The sequence below is a fragment of the Protopterus annectens genome, chromosome 13.part0 (genome assembly GCF_019279795.1).
Source record: "Protopterus annectens isolate FY-2018-M chromosome 13.part0, PAN1.0, whole genome shotgun sequence".
NCBI lineage: Eukaryota > Metazoa > Chordata > Ceratodontiformes > Protopteridae > Protopterus > Protopterus annectens.
The window spans coordinates 526,275,263-526,298,462 of NC_056747.1; the positions used below are offsets into that span (position 1 = coordinate 526,275,263).

Sequence of the window (23,200 nt, forward strand, 5' to 3'; positions counted from 1 at the left end):
AGACACAACTTTGGGAAGAAAGGATGGGTTCGTTCTTAAGGATACCCTGTCCTTGTGAAAAACCAAGTAAGGGGAACGGATGCAGAGAGCTTGAATCTCGGAAACCCTTCTTGCTGAAGTGACAGCCAGTAAAAATATAGTTTTCCAGGTCAATAACTTCAAAGAACATGAAGCAGACGGTTCGAAGGGAGGTAACATCAAGGATGCCAACATTAAATTTAGATCCCATTGTGGAGGAGGATGCTTTATCGGCGGCTTTAGGAGAAAAACTCCTCTCAGAAAGGCCTTGCATAGTCTATGAGACATAATGTTATGATCATGCAAGCCAACATGATACTTGGAAATAGCAGCCAGTTGAACTTTTACTGTAGATGAAGAAGATCCTGAATGAAAAACTTCAGCCAGGAAATCTAAAACAGAATGCACAGGAGCAGTAAAGGGATCAATATTCCTGGAATTTGCCCAAATGGAAAAACGTCGCCACTTGCTAGCATAAACGGTTCTGGTGGACGACTTTAAAGAAGCCACTAAGATGTCTCTGACCGAATCAGAGATCATAGGAAGCCTGGCTAGGGAAGGAAGTGGAGCAACCAAGCAGTGAGATTGAGAAAATGAATGGCCCGGTGCTGTTGACCCGACTGGTGGATCAAGAGATCCGGAACTGGGTCCAGATGCCAGGGCTGCACCAGGAGGTGACGATGCAGAGACGGAAACCAAATTTGTCGAGGCCAGTAAGGGGCAATGAGAATCAATTTGGCCCTCAAAACGGTGGCTTTCTGAATGACTTGTGGAATCAAGGGAAAGGGAGGAAAAGCGTACAGAAGTCCCCGGGGCCAATCCTGGGTTAGAGAGTCTCTCAGGGGTTGACCTGGTAGGGGAAAGAGGGTGAAAAATCGGGGCACTTGTTGTTTTGGGGTGTAGCAAAAAGATCGCAACAAGGTGTGCCCCACTTCAGAAAAATCTGGTCCACTACAGATTGATTGAGAGACCACTCGTGAGGCATGAGAATGGATCTGCTCAGCCTGTCCGCCAAGAGGTTGGACCTGCCGGGGATGTGCGTTGCTATCAGAAACCGATGAGAGGAGATTGCCCATTGCCAAAGTCTGAGAGCTTCTCGACACAACGGATAGGACCTGGTCCCGCCCTGCTTGTTGATGTACCAGACCACGGACATGTTGTCCGTTTGTACTGCAATAGTCCCTACGGGAAGAAGTGGTATTCTATGGGTTGCCACGTCCCGTGGACCATCCTGCCATGATAATGCCCCCCCCCCACCCGATCAGAGAGGCATCCGTAGTAACTGTGGCAACCGGAGGAGGGGGAACAAAGGGTCGGCCCTGATGAAGATGAGGGGAAGATATCCACCAATTCAGATGAGTCCTGCACGATTGTGTGACTAAGATTTCGTGCCTCATAGGAAGACTGTGGAACGACCACTGAGTGAATAACATCCACTGCAGAAGACGCATGTGGAAGCGAGCCAGTAGTAGAAGAACAATGGCCGCAGCCATAAGACCTAGAACCTTTAGTATCAGCCTGGCTTTGACTTTGCTGCTCTGCAATAAAATCCGAACGAATTTTTGGATGTCCAGAATTCTTTGATATGTTAGTCTGGCTAACATTTTGACGGTGTTTAATTCTGCGCCTATAAAGGTGATAGATTGGCAAGGCCGCAGAGAAGATTTTTCGAAATTCACTGAAATTCCCAAACTCCTGCATAGCTGCAGAGTGTAGTCTCTGGTCTGAAGAAGCTGACACCTGGTGGTGGCGGAGAGGAGCCAGTCGTCTAAATAAGGAAACACCTGGAATCCTTGACGTCTCAGATGAGCTGTGACCACTGCCATACATTTGGTAAACACTCTGGGGGCTGAAGTGAGGCCAAAGGGCAGGGCTCTGAATTGGTAATGACTGGTCCCTAGCCGAAAGCGGAGAAACCTTCTGGAGCGCTTGTGAATCTTTGTGTGATAGTACGCGTCCTGAAGGTCTATAGAGCACATCCAGTTGTCCTTGCCCAGAAAGGGCAGAATGGACTGAAGTGTGACCATCCGGAATCTTGCCTTCATGACAAATCTGTTTAGACTGCTCAGGTCTAATATTGGTCTCCAATCTCCCGACCTTTTGGGGACCAAAAAGAATCTCGAGTAGAAGCCGGATCCTACTTGGTCTGCCGGAACAGTCTGGACGGCTCTTTTTTCTAGGAGCTTTGAAACCTCCTGTTCTGCCAAATCCCTTTGACCGGGTGAGATGTCTGGAAGGGATTTTTGAGGTACGGGATACCTTTCGAAGGGGATTTTGTAACCCTCGGATATGATCGACTGTACCCACATATCTTGTGAAAGGGAATGCCAGGCTACTGGGTACAGCAAAATCCTTCCCCCGACTGCCTCCAAGGGTGGACAGTCGGGCAACACCTCAGGGGTGCTGAAAGGGCTTCTCAGGAAGAGACTCCCTGTTGCCCTGGTTCTGAGGACCCCCCTGCCTCTAGGGCGGCGTCTATTATTGTTACCCCTCTGCCTCTGGGGGTAAACTGACCACGTGTGTCCGTGTAGCTCCTTGGGCTTTATGGAACCACATCTTCCCTCCCTTCTGACCCTTGGGATATGGTCTAGAAGGTGGAAAAATGGACTCCAACGGCAGAAAGAGTTTTACCGTCCTGCTCACACCTGGTCAAGGTATCCTTCACCTGAGGTCCGAACAAAGCCGAACCATCAAAGGGAGTATTGGTGAAGGACGCCTTAAAGGGGTCCGCAAAATTACAAAGCCGCATCCAGGCTTGACGTCTAAGAGCCACTCCTGTGCCTGCGGCCCTACTCGCTCCATCGGCCGCATAGGATATGAGCAGCATGGAGGAGTTGGATAAGGAATTCAGGATTGCTAGCTGTGAGGCAATCTTTTCTTGAGCCCCAGCAGAAGGATCCTGGACCACTTCACCTAGTTCCTTGAGAATATCTCTTTGAAGCCTGGTGAAGTGACAAAGGTAGTTCAGCGAACGCATAGCAAAGGTCGCTGAAGAAAACATCCGCTTTCCATACCTGTCCATGGTCCTAGAAAGGGGGATGGACAGGTACTAAAGGATCCGCAAGTTCCTTCTTAGTGGCCGCCACCACCATAGCATCCACAGAGACGCCCTTGGAAAGAAACTGTTTGTCCGTAGGGGCCGTAATAAACTTGGATGGTCTCCTGGGGACAGGTTCCACAGAATCTGGAGCTGCCCACGCCTTCCGAGCCACTACCTGCATAAGTGGATCGAAAGGCAGAGACACCCAGGAGGTGGAGGTTCGGGATCCAAAAGCCTCCAGGTATACCGACTCATCCTCGGAGGGGTCAATGGAGGGCCAATTTCCCCTCTGTTTGAGGAGCTCAAGGATGTCTAAAAAGGAGACATCCTCAGAGGGGGATCGTGGGGAACCCTCCGACTCATCTAAGTCGGTATCAGATGTAGTAGATTCAGGGGAGTCTGTGTGTTTCCTCTTACACATCCTCTTCCGAGGGGGTTCCCCTGCAGGATCAGGAGAAACTTCGGAAGAGGAAGATATTCCCAATGGGGAAACCTGGGGCGATGGATCCCAGGCGTCTACAGGCACCGAAGAGGGAGGAGCTAGAGGGATGGACCGTTGACCTGGCTCAGGAGCCAGGACACTCCTCATCACCTCAAAGGCTCCCCTCCCCGGGAGACCGGAATATTCCCGTTCCGAGGAAATAGGAATTCCCGGCTCCACTGAGAGGGAAGGCTCAGAGGCCGATGTCGGTGCCGAGCTCACCAAAGCCGAAGCCCCGAGAGGGAGAGCGGGGTCGGACAAGGGTCCGATGCCACTAGCCCCCTCGGAGCAGACTAGGGAAACCCGACGACCGGATCCCTCCAAGGAAGGTCTCAAGGAGGAGATCGGAGCCGAAGACGACAGAGCCGAAAGGGGATGTATCGGTTCCGGCCAAACAGTCGCTGTCCCGAAGCTCCGGCTCTGAACTCTGGTGGGGAGTCGGAGGAGGAAGTTCAAGGGGTGAAGCAATAGCCGAAGTCTGCTGAGACGGGCTATGGAGCATTTGGGCCAGTGCCTGCGACTTTAGCAGCCTGTTTACCACCCTCTCTAAATCGTGGTCAGACAGCCTGGAAGATCTCGAAGATCGGCTCCGATGACTCCGCTCCGACAAAAGAGGAGACCCCGGAGCCGAGTGGATAGATTCCAAAGACGGGGACCGAGATCTCTTCTTGGAGGAAGTCATCGGAGCCGACGTCCTATGGGTTCCAGATGGAGCCGAAGGCTTCTCGGCTCCGATACTGGATACTGTGTCGGCTCCAGCCGGAGCCGACAAGGCAACAGCAGATTGGGTGTCGGAACCGATCGTAACCGACCCTAGCTGAGAAGGAGAAAGATCGGCTCCGGCCGGAGCCGATCTCAACTCCGAAGGAGTCGGAGCCACCGGGGAAGGCTTGGAAGCTGTAGCCTGACCCCTGGATGGCTTGGAAGGCTTACTGGACCCAGGTTTAGTGGGTGAACCTTCCGGCTTTAGCAAGCCACGGAGGATTAAATTTATTCCTCCTTTCCTGCAGGACTCGCTGGCTAAAAGAGTGACACAAAGCACAGGAGTCCTGCAGGTGTAAAGGCCCCAGGCAGTAAACTCAAGAAGTGTGACCGTCTGTCAGAGACATTTTCTGACAGCACGAGTCACACTTCTTGAAACCCGAGACCTTTACCTCTTTAGACATAGTCTAAGGAAAAAGAGTAATAAAATACTCACACACAGACACACACACCAAAAACAGTCACACAAATTAATCCTCAAACACAGACACACAGATAGGGATTAATAAGGAAGGCCTAGGCCTAACTGAAAATTTTTTTAAAAACTTTTTATAAAGTAAAAATTTTTACTATAAGGGGAATAGGGAGATTGTATGTACTATCCACTAAAAAATATGAAAAAAGGGGGAGATAAACCCTGACTAAAGCTGTTTGAAAACTCAAACTTACCTCAGCTGGCAAAAAAGGAGACCTCTTCGCAAAGCTGCAAACGAGATCTGGGGTAGTCCCGCCTTGCATCATGGGATATAGGGTTGCCTCGAGCTGGTAAAAGGAGTTCTCAAGCTAAGCAAGTGCCGAGTCGGAGCCGAGGATCGGCTCCAAACCCATCCAGCAAGAATGAAGGAGAGATTGACAACTTAACATCTTACTTTTTTCCTAACATTTTTCTTCCCATATAAGAATTCTCCCCTCTATCCAAGCTACCATCTTAAGACTCTTGTGATCAACCGAAATCTTTCACTCTACCCAAAATGGCATCCATGCAAAGATGAATCAAAGGCCTTATATTAACTGACATACCCATGTCAAATTTTCCTGCAACTTTCATAAAACCACACCAGGTCTGACTGACAAACGGCTCCATCTTGGTTGTGATTTTGGAAACCAGCTTCCTCCAAGACCATTATTTTAGCTACCACAAAAGATATGCAAGTAGACCTACAGTTTCTAGGTTATCCCACCTCACCTTGTAGAATGGTATCAAATTACCTGCCTTCCAGAGTGCAGGCAACTGATCTTGGTAAAGCTATGTTAAAGACTGCAGCAAACGATCAGTTTTAGGACTCTGGAAGGCAGTCTGTCTGGACCACGTGTTTACTGTCCCACACAGTAATTAGCTCCTTTGTTACTACTTCACAATGTTCTGTGTCAGTCCAATGCTCTCCCCATTCTGACAATTTGTTTCAGAGTGTGGAAACCTGTTCACTTTCTCATTCATGAAAATGAATAAGCAACTATTCTCTGTCCTTTGTAATCACTTGTCCTGTATTAACCTGAAGTACGGCCCCTCCCTTCACACCATCTGCAAGAGTTAAAAATTCATCTTTCTAAATGCATACTACTACCTTCTCTTTTTATTTTTGCTGCCCCTGTATTCTTAGCACCTTGTCTGCTTTATACTTAAATCTCCATTACCTCTCTCTTTCCAACTCTGATATACTCTACACTTTAAATGCTAGACATCAATTCCTACAACTCCAAAAGACATCTTCTGTGCCTTCTTCAGACATTTGTCCACAAGCCTATCATCTTCCTCATCCATCTATTCCCAAAGTATCTATACCAGTCGGTCAGTCTCTATTCCCATATAGTGCACAATTTCTCCCTGGCCAGGTTGCAGACTCAGCACAGTGAGCTCTCTACACTGTTACCATATATGTCACTTTTCCCCTTATGTCTCGCAATAAGCCAGAGTGCATGGTCATGTACAAGTATTATTGACTCCCCTTCAAATAGGATATTCAGAAGAGTACCTTTCACTTGCAGCCCTGGACCATCTGTGAACTCCTCTCATCTTGCATGGCTAAGATTTTAATTAAGGAGCTCTCCCTCAGCCTTGAAGCAGGGTCTTTTCTCCTATTTGCTCTAAAAAGATTCAGATTCTCCATAATACTCCTCCACTATTGTTTATACCAGTTCACAGACATATAAAGTGGTTGAGATATCAAGCCACAAGTACTTTTTTTTTTTTTTTTTACAGGTTTTTTTCTGCAGCAATTAAGCTCTTCATAAAAAGTGGCCTTTCTGAATCCAAATTACAAATTTTTTACTTTAGTTTCTTCACTGGAGCTATATTTATGAATAGCATAGTTTGCATTTCTTTTATGTTGAGCAACTGTCAGGAATGTCCAGTCATGTGATCCTGCATTTTGACACAACTGGGAGGAGAAAACTTTAGCGGCTAGGCATGATCAAAGTAACAAATGCAGCAGAGCCACTTATGCAATCAGACAATAGATGGAGAATTAAATGTATTTATATTCCAACAGGAGAAATGGAACAAAATAAGATTCCTATTAAAGTGAATAATGCCAATTACACAGTGCAAAAACAAACATATCGCTGTAATACATGCATACCATGGGTGAACCATTTTAGTAGAAAAATTACTGGTATAGTAATCAACTCAATGGATAGCCTACAATAAAGTATGTGTGCATTATACACCAGCTGGGGCAGTGTTGGAAAGAAAAATGCTCACTGAATACAAAACTGCTACTGGACAATATGGAAACAACCTGTATGTAAGTCAAGATACTGCTTACAGTACCCGGCAGAAAACCAAGTTGCTTCCATATAAACGTGGAGCTGTACTGCAGTTTCCAGAAGTTGGGGAGTGTTGAGCTTAGGACCATGCACATGCATGATTCAATGTACTGTCAGCCATTCCTTTAACTCCTATGGAGATGATGCATAGTGCTCAGTTTCAAAAACATTTAATTACTTGACGGACTAGTAGGCTTTACAAGCCTGTCCTTATCCTGGAGAGAATGCATTTATGATGGCCATGCCACCCAACAGGCTGAGCTCCTATACTGGGCAGCCTCACGACCATGCAGTCCCAACCATTACGTCAGAAATAGATACTTGCCAGCAACACTAAGTCTAACATACAGGTGGAACTGCTGCACTAGAGAACATCAGTTGGATTCTACAGAAGTGCTACACTCAAAACGGGTAAGGAGGTTAAACGGCAAAGAACGATGCAGAATCCAAGTACCTGTTCCTGGCACAGGTAAACCTGCAATCCACCAAATACTGAGCTACAAAGCATTTACGCTCAGCTGAAGGTTCCACCAGAAGAAAGAATCAGGAAGTAACTGGACAGCTGTTCAGTGTACAATACATTCCATGGTTTGTTTGTAAACTTAACATAGCTCCACTGATGTAAAACTAAACTACATAGATTACAATCAGAATGCCCATTTTATACAATGAAAGCATAATTACAAGTGGTTATAAATAACACTTTGCGGTTCATCTTTAACAGCTACTGCATTCTATAGACCAACACTTCTTACAACTTCTAAAAGGTGACAACATAGAAAACTCTCATATGGGGAAACAACACCAATCTCGCCACTGTAGAGTAACACAAGTGGGAATTCTCATATATCCCAATAGTACATGTATGGCAAAGCACATCTTTACACTGAAACACACACACACCTGTCCAAGCAAAAAGCAATACCTCCCCCAATAAACTAAACTAGTCAACTGAAGGACTTGTCAAAAACTGAAAAAAAAAAAAACTGTGTGCTTCCTGACTGAAATCCCTAAGCTTACAAAAGGGAAAGATTTGTACCACATGGCAGTGCAAAACATATACACTAATACCTACGGTTTCATCTAGACAGGCTGTTAACACAGATAAAACCCTAACTACAACCCAAGTTCAAATGAAAAGTTGGCCACTGGAAAGGGGTAGTTGTGTCAACAAGCAAATGTCCATTCCAGGACAATGGTGTTGCAGCTCCTAGTCAGCCAGTGCTCCAATACAAACAGATGCTTTCATGAAAATTAGCCCAGAAGTATGCTTTGCTTACTAAACCAATGAAGGCAGCACTCACTGGACGCGTGTGGAGAACCATGCAAACATCAGTGCAAGGGACTGCTGCCCTCCTTCCCAGCAAATTCATGGTCACCTCCATGACAGGCAGTGCAAACTGACAAGACATTAGGTGGGCATTTTGGCTGCAAATAATAGCAGGGAGAAAAACTCTTCATGGCTGCATGGATGACATCCCTTCTGCATTATCCTCTCTCTCTCAGGAGACTGGAAATGCTCAACATAGGACAACGAAAGGGCTTACATCCAAGTTGGGGAAAGTCAGACTGTCAAAAAGGAGTGGGCAAGCAGCAGCTAAAAAAGAAAAAAAAGTCTTCATCTACACAGTTAAAATGCAAAGTGTGCCCTCTGAGGCTTGGGGACAGGATTGAGATCCTATGTCTAATCCTTGCCAATTCCATCTGTATTAGCTACCAAGTACACAAGTCATCAAACCAATCTGTAAACCAGCAATAGGAAAAGATAACCATACTAAAAGAAAAAAATGTATACCATTTTTTATATATATATATATATATATATATATATATATATACACACACATATATATATATATATATATATATATATATATATATATAAAAATTGAGAGCAAAGGTAAAAAACAGGCTGCACTAAAACCACAATCTATAATAGAGCATACCCAGAGCAGCAGCAGTAATGAAAGCAAAGTTTTCCAATACAAACTTACTGATTCTCTGCCATTTGGCTACCCAGCTGTCATCAGGACTCATCATGGCAACGATTCTGAAAGGAAACAAACATTACATCTCCTCAGATGATGCAGAGCTATGCATTCACAAATCTATAAAAATCAAGAAACTGGAGAGAGTATTCTTGCAAAGAAAAAAAAAAGTAAAACAATTCCTGCTCCAAAACTTTTAGTTATGTACTCACCATAACTTCAGATGTTTGGGATCCATCTCGCCTACATTCTGACTGATGGGTTCGGAGCCGATCCCTCGGCTCCGACTCTTATGCCAAAGAGCGAAGTCTCTTATTGGCTGAGCTTATTATATCCCAGGATGCACCACTACCATTCCCCCAGATCTAGTTTGTCCGCATACATGCACACATGCATACCCTGCTTATATAACATCGTCAGATGAAACAAGATAAAACAGTAGAACTCAAAACCGTTCAATCTCTTCTGATCTCCAAGGCAGGGGGAAGGAGATGGATCCCAAACATCTGAAGTTATGGTGAGTACATAACTAAAAGATGTTATGTGATCCTATCTACATTCTGACTGATGGGACAGCGTCCCTAGCACCTGAATCCTGGGTGGCTCACTGGAAAACACTCCTGAGTACCGTGGAACCAAATGATGCTCGCCCTTTAGATGCCACATCCAATTTGTAGTGGGAAATGAAAGTGTGCGGATTGGACCAAGTAGCCGCAGCACAGATTTCGATATAGCGAGCTTGGAATGAAAAGCTATAGAAGTAGCCATAGCTCTGGTAGAATGAGCTTTGATAGAAGTTGTAAGTTGCTTATTTAAAGAAGAATAAGCCTGAGTTATGCAATCTCTGATCCATTTTGAGATAGTAGCTTTTGTGATGGTTTGGCCCAGTTTATTATCTGAGAAGGACACAAACAACTGGTCTGACTTACGGTTGCTGAGTCCTGTCTAAATAGAAGCGTAATTGCCTGTGAACATCCAATTTATGAAGAGTGTATTCTGCTTCATTGGAGAATTTTGGAAAGAAAACTGGTAGCTCTAGAGATTGTTGTAGGCAGAAACTAGAACAGACCTTTGGGACAAAGGATGGATTAGGCCTAAGTGATACTCTATCCTTGTGGAAAATCAAGTACGGTGGCTTAATAGACAGGGCTTGAAGCTCTGAAACTCTTCTTGCAGAAGTAATTGCAACTAAGAAGGCAGTTTTCCAAGACAGATATTTTAACTCGCATGTAGCAGCCGGTTCGAAAGCGGGAGATGTTAATGCACCAAATCAAGATCCCACGGAGGTGCAGGATGAAAAATTGGTGGTCTTAATAGGCTCGCACCTTTAATGAAAGTTTTGCATAGTCTGCTGCTCATCAAAGGAGGATCCATGGATTCGTGGAATTTAGAGATAGCAAGTTGGACTTTAATAGTTGAGACAGAAGATCCCTGATTAAACAGGGATGTTAAGAATTTCAAGACCTCTGGGACAGGAGCAGTGATAGGGTCTAAGCCCTTGAGTTGAGCCAGATAGCAAACCTCTTCCACTTACTAAGGTACAATTTGTTAGTGGTGGGTTTGTGGGCGAAGATAAAATGTGACCAACTTGCGGTTCTACTGTGTGTCTTCTAAGTGAAGTCGGAAGCGGAGGAGCCAAGCTGTCAATTCCAAAGATTGAAGGGACTGATGCCGATGTCCCGACTGATGGATTAACAAGTCCGAATTAGGTCTAAAGTCCACGGATCGTCCACTGCATGCTTCTTCAGGTAGGGAAACCATACCTGACGAGGCCAGTATGGGGCAATCAGCATCATTGAAGACCCCAGTTGAGAAGCTTTTGAATAACTCTGGGAAGAAGCGGAATTGGAGGAAAGGCATAAAGTAGCCCTGTTGGCCAAGGTTGTGCTAGAGCATCCATGGCTGGTACTCCCTGATGTGGGATCAAGGAGAAGAACCTTTGGCACTTGGTGTTTAGTGGAGTTGCAAATAGGTCCACCATCTCCTGAAAACCTGATCTGCTACTGTGTGGTTTAGAGACCACTCGTGAGGAGAGAGAATTGTCCTGCTCAATTTGTCTGCCAATATATTTGACTTTCGGGATGTGGGTCGCTACCAAGAAGCGGTTGGTAGCTACAGCCCATTCCCACACTCTCATGGCCTCTCTGCAAAGGGGGTATGATCTGGTCCCTCCTTGTTTGTTCAGATACCAAACCACCGACATGTTGTCTGTGTGGATGGCGATGATGCCCTGAGGAAGAAACTTGTGTAAGGCTTGTAGGGATAGAAGTACAGCCCTCATCTCCAACACGTTGATGTGGAGAAGAGCTTCGTCTGGAAGCCAGGAGCCCTGAACTAGCCTGCCCAGACAATGCCCCCGCCACCCTATCTGGGAGGCATCTGTCGTCAGGGTAACCACTGGAGAGGGGAGAACAAAGGGTTTTCCTTGATTCAAATTTGATGTCTGAAGCCACCAGCGAAGGTCCCTTTGCATATTTCCGTAATCATGATGTGATGATTGAGGGAAGATCCTGAAAGGACCATTGAGTTGACAAGAGCCACTGAAGAATCCTCATGTGTAATCTTGCCAGAGGAACTAAAAGAACCGTGGCAGACATTGAGCCTAAAACTTGTAGAACCATCCTGGCTGGGGCTTTGGATCTCGAGATCAGACCTTGAACTTGGCCCTGTAAAGTTTGGATCCTTTCGCAGGAAGAAAGACGCATCAATCTTGAGTCTATCTCTGCTCCTATAAACTTTATGCGTGAGAGGGCAGCAAGACAGATTTTGACCAATTGAATGTAATCCCCAGGGAAATACCCAGGAGATGGTGGCTTTGAGGTTGTCCATTAGTAGATGCCTGGTGGTGGCAGTCAGGAGCCAGTCGTCGAGATAGGGAAACACTTGGAATCCAAGACTTCTCAGGTGAGCCGTCACTACTGCCAAACACTTGGTGAACACCCTGGGGCTGTGGTGAGACCAAAGGGCAGAGCGCAAAATTGGTAATGACTGACTCCCAGGCTGAAGCGCAGATACCTCCTGGACGCCTGATGTATCGGTATGTGATAATAGGTGTCCTTGAGGTCTATGGAGCACATCCAAACATCCTTCTCCAACAATGGGAGAATGGATTGTAACGTGACCATTGAATTTGGATTTCGTGACGGATTGGTTCAGTCTGCTGAGATCCAATATTGGTCTCAGGTCCCCTGCCTTTTTTGGCACTAAAAAGAACCTGGAGTAATTTCCTGATCCGATCTGGTCTGTGGGGACCAGTTGGATGACTCCTTTTCTAGCAGCTTTAAAGCTTCTGCGGCTGCCATTTCCCTTTGACTGGGTGGTGGGTCCGGGATTCTTTTGGACGGTGGGGGAGTATGTGAATGGGATGGTGTAACCTCCGGCAATGATCGAAGCACCCATCTGTCCTGAGTGATTGACTCCCAGGCTTTTAGGTGCTTGGCAATGACACCCGACTGGCTCGAGCAGCACAGCCGGGCAATCCCTCATGACGTGTGGGAGGCTGAAGAGCCACGAAAGGACTTCTCCAGAATTGCGGGGCCCTCTGCCGCCTCTGGGACGGCGTCTCCCTGAAAAATTTCCCCGTCCTCTGCCTCTGGAAGGGGAATCTTCCTGCTGTTGGGGGAAAAACTTGCGAGACTTGCGGAACCACATTTTCCCACCTCCTTTAGCCTTGGGGTAAGGCCGAAAAGGAGTGGAATAACGGGCACCTACGGCAGATAAAGTTTTTCCCTCTTGCTCACAGCGGGTAAGGGTGTCTTTAACCTTGGGTCCAAACAATGAGGACCCATCAAAGGGAGCGTCGGCGAAGGAAGACTTGAAGGCCTCCATGAACTGACAAGCGGAGCCAGGCTTGTCTCCGAGAGCCACGCCTGTGCCTGCCGCTCTACCCGCCACTCCCGCGACAGGAAATGAGCCTCATGGACGAGTTAGAAATTGACGAAGGATAGCCAACTGAGAGCTAACCGACTGGGCTAGCTGCTCAGGTAGGTTACCAGAGGGAATCTGACAACTCCTTGACCAGATCCCTCTGAAGCCTGGTAAAATGTGCCAAATAATTCAGAGACCTTAAAGTAAAGGCCGCTGAAGTCAGGGTGCGCTTCCGTACCTGTCCATACTCCTAGACTCCTTATTAGGAGGATGGACGGACGTTGAAGCCTCTGCCACGTCCTGTTGTGTAGCAGATGCCACCACCATGGCATCTACAACCACGCCTTTAGTGAGGAACTCCTTCTCGGGGAGCAGACAAAAATTTATTTGGACGAAGGGACTGGTTCCACGGTATCTGGATGTTCGACAAACTAAATCCAGAAGCTCGTCAAGGGCGGAGACACCCAGGAGGCGGAGGGCTGAGCCCCAAAGGCCTTGAGGAGCACTGACTCGTCAGCAGAGGGTTTGGATATCCAGCCGCCTCGTTGTTTGAGGATCTCTAAGATGTCTGCAAATGAGACATCATCCAAGGACGACTGGGACCCCTCTGCATCATCCAGATCAGTGTCTGATGTAATAGACTCGGGAGTCCACGTGCTTCCTCTTGCACGATCTCTTCCTTGGGGGTTCCTCCAAGACAACTCAAGAACCCTCAGGAAGGGGAACCCCACTGGGGTAACCTCAGGCCCCGGGCTCCGCTGACTACGGACAGGGAACTGCCAAAGACCCAGTCTCCACGCCCAGGAAGGTGCCGGTAAGGCGGAGAGATGGCGAAGGACTTGGCCAAGGCACTCCTCATGGCTCTGAAAGCCGGACCCCAGAATCCTGGGAGTGTCCGATCCCGAGCCGTGATAGCCGACGGAAGTCCCGCAGAGCACCGAGGGAGGCTCGGAACCAGCATAGGTCCCAAACATCACCCCGGGTCCAGCTGAAGAAGTCCGTACCAAACTCGGACCCGAGGCCGGGTTGGAGTAAGGGTCGGAGCCGACCCTGAGATCTCCACCGGCTCCAACAGCACCTGCTCGGCGGAGCCGGCGGTCGGAGGAGGAATGGCAATGGGGTGGGTCAAGGTCATCGGCTCCAAAGCCAACTGGGTCGGAACCGAAACAAATTTTTGGAAGACTGGGGACTGGAACAGTCTTTGGAGCACCCTGTCTATATCAGAATCTGACATCCTCGAAGACCGAGAGGAAACAGAACAGGTTCGAGACGGCCTCTCCAACGGCCCCAAAGGGCTAGGGGACCGGCTCCGAGGCGACTCAATGAGTATCGGCGCCGAGGGAATACACATACCAGATTCCATCGGTGCCGAGGTGGACTTCGGCGCCGAGGAGGAAGTGTCTGAGCGGGCAACCTTTGTCGGCTCCGAGAGCAGTGGAGCCGAAGGTGACCCGCCTCGATGCCCCAGCCATCGGCTCAAGCCAGAGGAGTCGATACTGGTGGCATCGAGGCAGAGTTCAACCTCGGCTCAAGTCCTTGGAGCCGAAGGAGAGGCCTGCCTATGTTTCTTAGCGGTCGGATCCGACGGACTGGTCGGAACCGGCCCTTTCTTTTGGCGGAGAAGGAGAGGACGCCAAAGCTTCTTGAAAGAAGGTTTAATTAATCCCTTAAGAATTAATTTATTTTTCCTCTCCTGGAGGACCCTTGAGGAAAAAGCGTGACATACGCTACATGATTCCTGTAAATGTTTTGCCCTAAGCAATACACACAGAGCGAGTGATCGTCCGTGATGGACATTTTGAAACTACATTTTACACATTTTTAAAGCCGAAGGCCTAGGATTCTGAGACATTATGGGGAATTTCAGTAATCTGACTGGAAGAAATACAATTACTGCCCTAAATATAGGCTTACAGTTATCACGCAAATCACAGGGCTTAGAAACCCTGTAAGAACAGACAGCTACCAAAAGCTTTAAAGCCTTTTACTATATATAAAATATAGAAGGGTTGATTAACCGGAAGGCCCTAGATGAAGGGGCCTAGCAAACACAACCCAGTCACACAACAAAATTTCCACAACAAATTCAAACCAACCACACAACAATGTAAGAATAGCTGTTAAAACAGCTTTTTGAGAGAAAACAGCAAAACTGACAGAAAAGTTAGTCAAAAAATAACTACTCAGCTCAGCCAGCTCGAGACCACGTCTTCGCAGGTTAGCGGCAAACGAGATCTGGGGGAATGGTAGTGGTGCATCCTGGGATATAATAAGCTCAGCCAATAAGAGACTTCGCTCTTTGGCATAAGAGGATCGGCTCCGAACCCATCAGTCAGAATGTAGGCGAGATAGGATCACATAACATCACTACAATACCATACTACAGAGATGATTTAAGAAACATGAGATAACCAGCCTCTGGAAATGGACAAGTTTTTCTTCATACGAAAATGACCATATAAATTCACAGTGCTTGCTTTCTTTTTACAGCATGCTCCAATATAGGGAGAGGAGGTCTTTGTTTGCAAGTAGTACTATTAGTTAACACTGCATTGAATGAAAAAGAAGTTATGCCTTACCATAACATTCCATCTGTGTTATAGACCTTTCTTCATTCATTACTGATAGGATTTCAGTTCCATCCTCGGAACAGAGACAGCTGTTTCCAAGCTCAAGTCAGCCAAAAACTCTCAGCTAAGACCTACCTATAATGCCCTTCTCAGTCTCTCCAGATCGAGTTTCCTGCCCCTATATTATAGGGATAGTAAGAGAAACAGTAGGAGGCTCTGTCTGAGCAAATACCGTAACCAGGAGTTCCTAAAGTCCACCAGGAGTCCAGGCAGGGGGAAGGAGGGAGGGAAGTAATGAATGAATAAAGATCTACAACACAGGTGGAACATTATGGAAAGACAACTTTTTATCTGAAGTTGTAAATCTTTATTCATTCCTTACTGATATGACCGAGTCCCCAGCAACTAGAGTCTTTGATGGCCCTAAGGAAGGATGTTCCTGAGCACCACAGAACCAAAAAGATGCATATCCTCTGGAGGTATCCAATTTTTAATGAGTGATAAAGGTACGAGGTCTTGCCCAAATGGCTGCTGCACAGATATCATCCACAGAGGCTCTGGAATGAAAAACCACAGAAGTAACCACTGATCTAGTAGAATGAGCCTTTATTCTGGAAGGTAATGACAGTTTATTCTGATAACATTTCTAAGCCAGGAGGATAGAGTCACTATGGAGACAGGTTTACCCAGTCTGGGTCCCACAAAGGCCGCAAACAACTGATCCATTTTTCCTGAAAGATTTAGTCCCATCCAAATAAAAATGAAGCTGCCCATGAACATCAAAGGTGTGCAAAAGATACTCCCATCTGTTGGAATGCTGAGGGAAGAAAACTGGCAGGTCAGTAGATTGGTTAATTGAAAAACCAGAAATGACATTGGGCAAGAAGGAAGGATCGGTACGAAGGGACACTATCCCTGTGGAAGTTCAAGTAAGGTCTCTTGACACTAGAGGCCTGCAACTCAGATACTCTTCTCGCTGAGTAAGGGCTACTAGAAGTAGAGTCTTCCATGATAAAAATGTAATATCACATGAATCAGAAGGTTCGAAAGGAGGGCTTATTAATGACTGAAGTACCAAAGTCAAGTCCCAGGGTTCTATAGGGGGCTTGACAGGAGGTGTAACGTGTAATACTCCTTTCAAGAAGGTTTTGCAGTCAGTCAGTCAGTGTGACATAACAGAAGAATTATCAAATCTACTATGAAAATTTGCAATAGCTGCTAAATGCACAGTAATTGTTGATGCTGAGGCTCCTGCATGTACAAGAGTAGTCAGGTACTGTAGTGTAGGATCTTCTGAATAGGCAGAGAGAAAGTGTCTATGTCCTGATCTTCGGCCCAAGCAGAGAACCTAGTCCATTTACTAGAATAAATTTTTCTGGTGGAAGGTTTGTGAGAAGCCAGAAGAATCTCACGAACGAGGGATGAGGTATTAGGCAGCCTGGCAATCACTGGAAGTGGAGGAACCAGGCTGTGGAGATTGGGGTGAACTCAGTCCCAGAGGATGAGACAGTACCACTTGAGATTAATCCAGGATCCATGGGCTGTGGATCAGATGAGGCCATAGGAGAGGAAACCAGACTTGACGGAGTCAATAAGGGGCAACGAGAATCACTTTGCTTCCCAACCTCTGAGCTTTCTGGAGGAATTTCGGAATGAGGGGAAAAGGGGGAAAAGCATACAGTAGATCTGGGGGCCAATTGTGTGTTACAGCGTTCCTCAATAACTCCCCGAGGGGGGAATCGGGGCAAAGTAGCTTCTGCATTTGTTGTTTAGAGGGGAAGGGCAGAGACAGAGAGAGAGAGAGAGAGAGAGAGAGAGAGAGCGATCTACACCAAAGATTTGATTCTGGCTTCATCCACCCCAGCATTTCTTCTTGCAAAGGTTTGTAAGGTGTATCATATGGTCAAGTGGGTGGGTTAAGATCGACCACTGTGAAGAAAGGAGCCACTGTAATATCCTCATGTGCAACCTCGCCAATGGTACTAGGGTAATGGCAGCTATCAGAGTTGCAGTACAAGGCGCGCTGGTACAAAGGTCTGTGGAAGGAGGGCTTGGATCTGGTGTCTTATTTTCGAGAACCTGTAAGGTGGGAGGGAAGCTTGACAGGATGTTGTGTCGAAGACCGCTCCAATGAATTCCAGTGTTTTTGTTGGGAACATCTGAGATTTGTCCTTGTTGATCGTAATCCCCAAGTGGAGAGCAAGGCCTTGAGTGTAAGAGAGGCTGCATGTTAAAAGATTCCTGGTCGAGGCAGTAAGGAGCCAATCGTCTAGATACGGAAACACCTGGAATCCTTGCAGTCGAAGATGAGCTACTACCACTGCCATACATTTGGTGAACACTCGGGGGGCTATCGAGAGACCGAATGGCAGTACCCTGAACTGGGATGAATCAGTCCCCCCCCCCCCCGAGGATGAGACGGTACCCCTTGAGATTGATCCAGGATCCATGGACCCGGAAGCAGAAAAATCTCTGGGAGCGCTGATCCATCTTTATGTGGTAATACACGTCCTGGAGAGCTATAGAGCACATCCAGTTGTCCTTCCCTAGAAAAGGGAGAATGGACTGTACCATGACCATCCGGAATTTTTGAGGTTTCACAAATCTGTTCAATAGGCTGAGATCCAGGATTGGTCTCCAGTCCCGTCTTTTTTGGCACTAAAAAGAACCTAGAGTAAAACGCAGATCCTCTCTGGTCTGGTGGGACTGATTGGATGACACTTTAGCAGCTTTTCTATTTCTAAGGCAGCTACGTCACGCTGATTGGGTGGCACATCGGGGATTCGTCTGACGGGTCTGGGAGTTAATTGAATGGGATATGGCAGCCTCTGGACATTATTCTCTGCACCCAAACATCAGTAGTAATAAGTTGCCAGGCTGGTAGGCGCAGAGAATAATGACCCCCGACTGCATCCAGAGGAAAGCAATCAGGCCGCTGCTCAGGAGCACTGGTAGGGTCGGCCGGAGAAGGAATCTCTAGCGCCCTGGTTACACGGACCCCCTCTGCCCCAAAAGGGGCATCTCCCAGATGAGTTGCCCCCTCTGCCCTGGGGGGATTGCTCACCACAAGCATCACGAAAACATCCTTGGGACTTTTTGAACCACAATTTCCCTCCCCTATAGTTCCTGGAGTAGGACCTCTGAGGGAGGGGTGGAAAAACGAATGCCCACAGCAGACAAAAAGTCTTTCCATCCTCACTTTGTGCAAGTGTGTCTTGTACTTGCAGACCAAAAAGTGCAGATTCGCGTTGACAAAGAAAGATTTAAAAGGGTCTCCGAAATCACACAAACACATCCAAGCATGGCGTCTCATGACAATGCCTGATGCGGCCACTTGAGCTGCCCCCTTGGTGGTGTAAGATATCAAATGCATCGATTAATTTACAAAAAATTAATATGAATAAAATATATTGTACTCCAAGTGACTTTCCTTGCCTGCAGAGACTAGATTCCATTTACCAAAAGAAACCTGAATGGCTGCTAGAAAAGCTCCACATTCATCGTTACCAATGACAGAGGAAAAAGGAAAAAGTACAATTACGCAAATAAAACTCAGCATAACAGCATATGTCCAAATGATCACTGATGCATTAGGCTTAGCTATAAGAGTTATATCCCATCAAGGATAATACAAATGGACAGTTTCCAAAGATACAGAGTACACTCCACACACCTCCTACCAGCTGGGAGAGGAGGTTCAGCCCTGAAAAGGACTAAGTAACTAAATATGTCTACATTCTGGCATAAAAACACAGAATAAAAATGAGGGATATGGAGAGTGTGGCTTCTGCCATTCAAACCATAACAGTAGATGTGGAAGGGGAACAGAGTCTAGGAGACCCCAAGGAATGGCTCTATCAAAGCTTGATCTGGACCTACAGAAGCAGGACTATGAAGTAGCTTCTAGAATACTTCTAAAAATCTAACCCTTAACAAAAAGCCATAGAAGAAGCAAAGGCCCTGGTACAGTGGGCCTTAACCCTTGCTTGGAAGTGTTTTGTTACAGCAAGTATAGCAAATAATAGCCTTAGAAACCATTTGGAAATAATCTTTTGACACAGGTTGTCCTGTCTTACCTTCACAAGAAACGAACAACTGATCTGAAGACCTGAAAGATTTAGTTCCGTCAATATCATACCTTGAGGTCCACAGACAACACGGGTACAGAGTATCCGTTCTCCCTCATTTTTAGGTTCAGGAAAAACGGGAGATGGACAGTTTGGCATAAAGTAAAATAGAAGTTATGTTCTTACCATAACATTCCATGTTAGTTGTCTTCTTCTCGCCTTCTTCTTGCTGGATGGGTTCGGAGCCGACCTCGGCTCCGACTCGGCCACTCTAAAAGCTCGAGAGTTGGTTCCACTGGCTCGAGGCTCCCCCTATATCCCACAATGCTAGGCGTGAGTTACCTCAGATCTCGTTTGTAAGCTAGGCACTGCCTATAATAGTAGTAAAATAATTAGTAACAAAGTCCACCTCTATAAACAAGGGAGAAGAGAAGGGTGACCTACATCCTGATCCAGGAAATATGCACAGCAGAGCATATACCTAAAGTAAAGAGGTGGTAGAAAGAGAGGTCACAATCAAAACTCCTCTAGGTCTGGTCCAGGCCAGGGGGAAGGAGGGTGGGACGCAAGAAGGCGGCGAGAAGAAGACAACTAACATGGAACGTTATGGTAAGAACATAACTTCTATATGTTAAGTTGTCTATCTCGCCTTCATTCTTGCTGGATGGGACCGCGTCCCTAGCACCTTGTCCCGGGTGGCCTAACGGAACAGACTCTTGAGAACAGTGGAACCAAAGTTAGCTCTATGTCTAGAGGCTAAATCCAACTTATAATGAGAAATGAAAGTGTGAGGAGTGGCCCAAGTAGCCGCTGCACAAATGGTGTCAATAGGCAGTCTATCTTGGAAGGCTATAGAAGTAGCCAAGGCTCTGGTAGAATGTGCTTTAGGTTTGCTAGGCAGCTTTTGGCATTTAATTTCATACACAAGGGAAATCAGGGATGTTAGCCATCTGGATAATGATACCTTTGAAACTGAAAGTCCCTTTCTGCCTTCTGCATAAGAGACGAACAGCTGGTCAGATTTTCTGAATTGTTTTGTTCTATCCAAATAGTACCTTAACTGACGATGAACATCTAGCCAATGTAATCTTTGTTCAGATCTGTTAGAGTATTCTGGAAAAAAACACCGGGAGGTCAATGCTTTGATTTAAGTTAGCCGTGGAGGCTATTTTAGGTAAAAAGGACGGGTTGGTTCGTAAGGATACTCTGTCCTTATGGAACAACAGATAAGGAGGTCGACAGCTGAGTGCATGAAGTTCTGAAACTCTTCTAGCTGAAGTAATAGCTACTAGAAAGAGTCTTCCATGATAGTAATTGTAAAGAACAGGAGGATGCAGGTTCGAAAGGGGAGAGAATTAAAGAACTGAGAACTAAATTTAGGTCCCAAGGAGGAGGAGGATTTCTTACCGGAGGTCTGAGTAGAAAAACTCCCTTCAAAAAGGCTTTGCAAAGCTTGTGGGACATGGTGGCAGAATCTGAAATGCCCACATGAAAATTAGAAATAGCTGCCAATTGAACTTTAAGAGTAGAAGGAGATGAACCTGCATGGAAGAGTTCAGCTAGAAAATCAAGGACCATTTGGATGGAAGCAGTGAAAGGATCTATTTCCCTTCCTTGAGCCCAATAGGCGAAACGTTTCCACTTACTCAAATAAATCTTTCGAGTGGAAGATTTATGGGAAGCTATCAAAATATCTCGAACAGAGTGAGATATTTGAGGAAGCCTGGCTAAGGTTGGAATTGGAGGAACCAAGCAGTGAGGTTCAGAGAGGGAAGGGAGCGATGAAACTGACCCGACTGATGGATCAAAAGATCTGGAACTAGGTCCAGATGCAAAGGTCGCTCCAACAGAAACTGATATAGAAAGGGGAACCAAACCTGTCGAGGCCAATAAGGAGCAATGAGGATCAAGGAGGCCTTCTGAGCGATAGCTGTCTGTATCACTTGAGAGATTAGTGGGAAGGGAGGAAATGCATACAGAAGTCCCCGGGGCCAAACTTGGACTAGAGCGTCTCTGCTGGGTTGGCCTGGTAGCGGGAATAGAGTGAAAAAATCTCTGCACTTGCTGTTTTGGGGAGTAGCAAAAAGATCGCAGCAAGGCTGACCCCACTTGAGAAAAATTTCTCTCACTACAGAGTCTTTCAGAGACCACTCGTGAGGCATGAGTATAGCTCTGCTGAACTTGTCCGCAATTTGATTGGACTTCCCGGGGATGTGCGTTGCTATCAGAAACCGCTGAGAAGAAATCGCCCATTGCCACAGTCTGAGTGCTTCTCGACACAGGGGGTAGGACCTGGTTCCGCCTTGTTTGTTGATATACCACACTACAGACATGTTGTCCGTCTGGATTGCTATCGTTCCCAAGGGAAGAGAGTCTTGAAGGGCTTGCAACGCTAAAAGCACTGCTCTCATCTCTCATCTCTAGAACATTTATGTGCAAGTGGCATTCGTCTGGTTGCCATGTGCCCTGGACAGTTCTGCCCTGATAATGCCCCCCCCACCCGATCAGGGAGGCGTCCGTTGTCAGAGTAGCAACCGGAGGGGAAGGAACAAAGGGTCTTCCCAATAAGAGCTGAGGGGAAGACATCCACCACAGAAGATGATTTCTGCATGTTTGTGTGATTATAATGGTGTGAGACATTGGAAGTTGCTGGTACGACCATTGCGAGAAGAGCATCCATTGAAGGATTCTCATGTGGAATCTGGCTAATGGAAGCAGAGGAATGGCAGCCATAATCCCCAACACTTTCAGAACTAACCTGGCTTTGATTCTGTTGCTGCTGAAGAGGAGCGAGACCATTTTGTGTATGTCTGTTATTCTCTGATCTGTTAGTCTCAGACATGTTGATTGTGACTAGATTTGCCTATGAAGGTAATAGTGCGACAAGGCGACAAAACAGACTTTTCAAATTTATTGAAATGCCTAAATTTGACAAGCGAAAGGTGTAGTCCCTGGCCATCAGAAGAAGATGCTTGGTGGGGCTGTAAGGAGCCAGTCATCCAAATATGGAAACACCTGGAATCCTTGTCGTCTCAGGTGAGAAGCTACCACTGCCATGCATTTGGTAAACACCCGGGGGGCAGTGGTGAGACCAAAGGGCAGGGCCCTGAATTGAAAATGACTGGTTCCCAGCCTGAAGCGGAGGAATCTTCTGGAGCGCCTTTTCATTTTTATGTGATAGTACGCATCCTGAAGATCTATAGAGCACATCCAGCTTCCCTTTCCCAAAAGGGGAAGGATGGACTGCAGCGTGACCATCCGAAATCTTGTTTTCTTGACTGACTTGTTCAAGATACTGAGATCCAAAATTGGTCTCCAGTCCCCTGTTTTCTTTGGAACTAAAAAGAACCTGGAGTAGATTCCGGATCCTTGCTGGTCTGCTGGAACTGGCTGAATTGCTCTTTTTGCAAGCAGCTTTGAAATTTCAAAGCTGCAAGATCCCTTTGAGCCGGGTGGAACATCTGGAAGGGATTTTTGATTGTTTTGGAATGCGAAAGAAGGGAATGGAATAACCCTCGGAAATGATGGACTGTACCCATTTGTCTTGAGTCAGGGATAGCCAGGCTTTTGGGTACAGTGACAATCTTCCCCCGACTGCCTCCGAAGGTAGGCAGTCGGGCAACACCTCAGGGATGCTGAAA

The 23,200-nt window shown here is 46.6% G+C and overlaps 1 protein-coding gene across 1 annotated transcript in view; it reads right to left on the reverse strand.

Annotated features, from left to right (window-relative positions):
• The window catches only part of SUPT4H1 (SPT4 homolog, DSIF elongation factor subunit), a 243,727-nt gene that overhangs the window by 181,880 nt on the left and 38,647 nt on the right, over positions 1-23,200 (reverse strand). The window contains exon 3 of the mRNA XM_044054154.1: positions 9,062-9,117. Coding sequence (XP_043910089.1) covers positions 9,062-9,117 — 56 coding nt within the window. The remainder of the gene's footprint in view (positions 1-9,061; positions 9,118-23,200) is intronic.